Source organism: Montipora capricornis, chromosome 4 (genome assembly GCF_036669925.1).
Source record: "Montipora capricornis isolate CH-2021 chromosome 4, ASM3666992v2, whole genome shotgun sequence".
Taxonomy (NCBI): domain Eukaryota; kingdom Metazoa; phylum Cnidaria; class Anthozoa; order Scleractinia; family Acroporidae; genus Montipora; species Montipora capricornis.
In genome coordinates, this window is record NC_090886.1 from 40,454,927 (window position 1) to 40,459,926 (window position 5,000).

The 5,000-nt window shown below is 36.9% G+C and overlaps 1 protein-coding gene across 1 annotated transcript in view; it reads right to left on the bottom strand.

The window, feature by feature from the left end:
* LOC138046936 (serine/threonine-protein kinase Chk2-like) overlaps positions 1-5,000 on the bottom strand; it is a 30,898-nt gene that overhangs the window by 12,584 nt on the left and 13,314 nt on the right. The window contains exons 6-8 of the mRNA XM_068893563.1: positions 3,921-4,017; positions 1,712-1,805; positions 1,403-1,456 (exon numbers count right to left, since the gene is read on the bottom strand). Of these exons, the coding sequence (XP_068749664.1) occupies positions 1,403-1,456; positions 1,712-1,805; positions 3,921-4,017 (245 nt within the window). The remainder of the gene's footprint in view (positions 1-1,402; positions 1,457-1,711; positions 1,806-3,920; positions 4,018-5,000) is intronic.

Below are 5,000 nucleotides of genomic sequence, written 5' to 3' on the forward strand. Positions count from 1 at the left end.
TTGTTAGATTAAGAAATTTTATATCGTCCTCTTTCTACGTTATTATTACATTAGTTTTATTATATTTATTATTTTATTTTTTGGAAAACTAATATTATTATTATTTTATATAGTTGTAACGCACCACAAACAATTAGTGGATGACTGTGCGCTGTAGAGGTGTTTTTATTATTTTATGTATTAAAATGCCACCTGAAAATGAGTGGAGTGGATGTTGCTCACTGGGAGGAACAGGCCCCGGACTGACATAAATGGCGAACTGTGGTGCACAACTCATGTACCAAAGTGGAAGAGAGTAGACGAAGTGACTATGAAAAGGCACACATAAGGAGACACTGTGTTCTGGACCATGACAACTTTCCTTGCAACAGCTGTGGACGCCGCTGCCGCTCAAATGGCCCACAAACTAGCATGCCAAACATAACTGCCAAATGTAGCTAACTACTCACATATACAAGTCATCTCAATATATCGATGGACTACTACCACTACCACTACTCAGCCTTCTCAAAACCGGCCGATCAACGGCTCAATGAGCCGCCTCCTCAGAAACCTTGACCGTCTCCTTCCGGTCAGAAAATGTCAGACACAACACTTTTTTAGCTCAAATGTAAAGTCACTGGAGATATTATAAAAACTTGCAAAAAAGCTTGTTTGACGTACAAATTCACATCTGCAATATTTTTTTGCGTTGCGCACATAAATATGTTTATGTAACTAACATTCCAGTATTTCTTATCAGACTCCATGCAAGTGTAAATTCATATGTAAAATTTTGTCACTTAAATCCCCCAGATTGCACTAAATAATGCATCTGTGATTGTCTAAATTTAAAAAATTCCCTAGGGGAGCATGCCCACAGACCCCCCTTGAAGCTTGCGTCCTTTGGGCACTCGCTTGGGTGCATTTAGCACCAAACCGTCTCCACTTTCCTTATGACCTGCTCCCCAAAAATATTTTGGGAAGGCTCACTACTACTACTACGACTACTACTACTACTACTATTATTATTATTATTATTATTATATACTATTATTATTATTATTATTATTATTATATTATTATTATTATTATTATTATTATTATTATTATTATTATTATTATTATTATTATTATTATTATTATTAAATAAGGGGCTTGGGGTAGGTTGGATGACCTAAGGGACTGGAGGTTGCCTTAGAATCCATTCCAAACTATTTCCCACTCACCTAAAATCTGAATGGTCTCTCATGCAGGCTTTGTAATGTTTCAAAACAAACCTTACAACTTTTACCAGTATTTGCTGAGATTACAATAGAGCTGGGGTGGTGGGTTCAGTGGTGTGTGAGAAACCTTAACTCTTTTTTTTTTTTCAAGGAGGAATCAAAGTAAACTACCGGTAACTGACAACTGGTATAATTACATGATTTATTTTCTTGAGAATATTGACTTCATCCCTCAATGCTGCTTGTCTTGGCTATAAAGGAATCCACATAAATCAAAGATGTTATGTATGATAACTGTTTGTGTTTTCTCATTGTAGTTACATTCTGTGCATGCAAGCTGGTTGGCTTGACATTCACTAGAAATTCTAGTTACGGAAATGCGACACATGACAAAGAAACCAGCAAAACCTCCATGCTGTTGCCATTAAAGCCTGTCAAAATATTGAAGCTACAACAAAATAATATTATAGTGAAAATTGCCACAAAGTTGCTTTCACTTCACTTACTCCAACTGAGAACTTCTTTTTGCTGATAATTTTGACTGCAAATTTTTCGCAAGTGCCTTTGCTAAATGCAAGGCGAACTTCACCACAGGCTCCGCTGATAAAAGAAACAAATTGAACATTAATTTCAAACAGAGTAAGTAGAGGGATACTGGTTATGAAAACACAGCCAGTGCACTTCAAAGGGAGAACTCTTTGTTTTGGTTTTTCACTTTTCACATGTCATGCGATCTTGACCATGCACAACCAAAGACCAACATGGTGGTCACTAAAAACTGTGCGACTCTTTTGAGATTTCCAAAACGTAGACTAGACTTTTTGCCAATATATTTACTGGAATATTTTAATGTGATGCCAGGTGACAACTGATCCAGCTTTGCAGAAAAACTGCAGGAATCGGAATTTGGACAAAGCACAAGCCGCATGCAGAGACGAATGACCTGGTGAGATCAACAAGAGTTCTGCGAAATTCGGATTTCAGAAATCAAATAAAAAATGACAGAGTATATACTTGTGAGAAGCATTTTGCTTCAGATCAAATTGCAATATGTTCAGATAACAGTTACTTTATTTTTCCCCTGAAGTTATAGGAATGATATGTTGTCACACATTTCACGATTTATTCCTCACACTTTTCTGTTGTAATAGTAGAGTATCCTTGATATTTACAATAGCGTTCAATTTTGAAGTGCACTGGCTTTCATAACTCTTGTTTCAACAAATAATAAATTTACACAAGTCATTTTACAGGAACTACACCACTTTCTATATAAAAAGCCTTATTTATGACCACAAATCACAGGATGACATATGACAAGCCCCAAGTGCAAATAAACAAAAGCTACGTCAATTCGGAACAACAGAAACAAATAGGTCATTGGCAAGTAGTTTTATCTCTTGATAAGCCCATCTGAAAAATTGGTTTTAAGCAGTTTCAATAACCACCAAAAGCAAAGGAGAATTGGCTACTTCACTCAGAAGTCGGCTACCTTTTCCCTAAACTTAAGTGATCAAAGACAGATTCATTAAAAACTGTTAAAAACAGCTGCTGGATGACAAGCTTTGACATACACAACACAATTCAAACTTTCAAAGCGCTCTATAATCATGCACTTAAACATCAGTGGCCTCAAAATTGACATACACTGTACTTACTAATTTCATCTCTCTCTTTCCATTTCTGGCATCTACTTTTACCACAACCACTTTTTATAATTATTATTGACCATTTCATGTGACATAGTCATGCAAAGGGCCTATTTAACTCTACTCAAACCAGCCGCCAACTTCAAATTTAATCTCAACCCCTGGGTTTTACAGTCTGAGTGGAACTCGAATCGAACCGTCGCTTTCCAGTTATTGGTCAGGTGCCCTATCCGCTTTATCCGCTTCACCATCGGTGATCACCAAGATAGCAAACAAGGAAATTCCCACTTTAATGGATTAACCAATGTGGATCCCAGGACCCTCTTTTTTTTTTCAGTTGAGTGTGTATCCAGCCTCAATAAACTCAAATAGGGTTTCCTACTAATGAAAGAAATGTAGGTTTCAAAGCAATAAAGCAATTACCATAACACCCTCAGATAAGCCACAACTTGAATTTAGCAGCTCAAAGTTAAGAAAAAAGTTTTTTGAAAGAAATCAAAAGAAATCCAAAGTTGAGTCTTTATCATCGAACGTACATGTAAACTCACTATTAACATTGAATCAGGAAATACTTCAAAGCCCTACCCAACTTTGACATATGATTCATATTTTTCTGGTATTTGTTCACAGGAATTTCTTCATTCAACAAGAACATGAGCGGAACGTTTGTAGCTTAGTAACCGGGCATTACATTGGACACGAAGATGGAAAACTGCACACTGGAGGCAGCCTTTTTCAAATGTTCCCTCAGAAAAGCCACACCCCTGATTTCTAGCGACAATTTGTGGGAATAAGGTGCAGCTTACCTGCGGGTGTTTACGGTATGATAGAAGCATTACAGAAGAGATAAAAAGATCAATTGCCTTACTTTTTTGCTGTGCTTGAAATGTTCATCTCTGTTGCTCCCTCATCGCTGCAAGGCTTTCATTGCCTCACGAACTACACATATATTTCTTTCATTACGTTTATAAATTTAGACCAGCATAAGAAGGTACAGCCTGACCTTATCCTTCTCTTGAAGGTTATCTGACACAACGACAAGTTAGTTGCATCATTGTCAACTCACCGCCCGACAGTTGTTGACAAAATGTACTTGTCTCTTAACTCCTCAGGAAGTGACTGAAACTCCTCGTCAGCTTGACTAATGTTTTGGAAAACATAAGCTGTAAGAAGAAAAGGAGTGAAAATTTTCACAATTATATATAATTAAACTACATCATTAAAGGTAGGTTATTGCTTGCCACTTTCATTGCAATTGCTGGTTTTCACTCACGTGATCAACAGCCATGTTTTTCAACAAAAACAAAAGGAAGCATTTGCATAATAATAGAGTTAAATTCCCGGAGGATTTGGTCGGGGCACCAACATGGCCGCCTTTTCTTTGTTTAGGGCACCAACATGGTGGTCGTGACGTCATGTGAAAACCGAGAATAAGAGTAACGATGGTATAACGATAATGATGACAACGACGAGGACAACGATTGATGATGATGATGATAATTTAATAATAATAATAATATAATAATAATAATAATAACTTTATTAAAGTCTCAATCTTATCTAGCAAAGCATGAGTGCACTACTTGGGGAGACTGTAAATGAAATCAAATCACACCAAAAGCACATCAAATTTAATTTAATTTAATTACTCATGCGCAGTAAAGCGCAGGAGGTATAAAGTGCCCTCCCTTCCTTGTTTTCCATGTCACATAAGTGCATGGAAATTTATGCTTGCATACATTTACATACATGACTGTAACTTTACGTGGGGCGGGGGGGTAGGGGATTATTCAAAAAAATTAATAGCTGCTGAAAAATGTATTGTTGAGTAAGAAAAATTAATAGACAGACTTGAAAAGAAGTATTAGAGTCTTAAAATGTGTTTATGCTTGGAATATCAGTCCATTTTGCATGACAAAATAAACAGTGCATATGTTTGAAGAAATCAACCATCCCTCTCATGTTTCAAGCCCATAAGTAGACTTGCCACAATTCCACCTCACAAGAATGCCAGGAGAAAATGTTTTGGCGAGCGAAGCGTGATTTTTTTGGACGCGAATCTACACGAGACAAAGGACTTTCGAAAGTCTAGCCCTTAAGATGTGTCATTTTCTCTTGGATGTGCATGGTTGCACCCGAATCATCG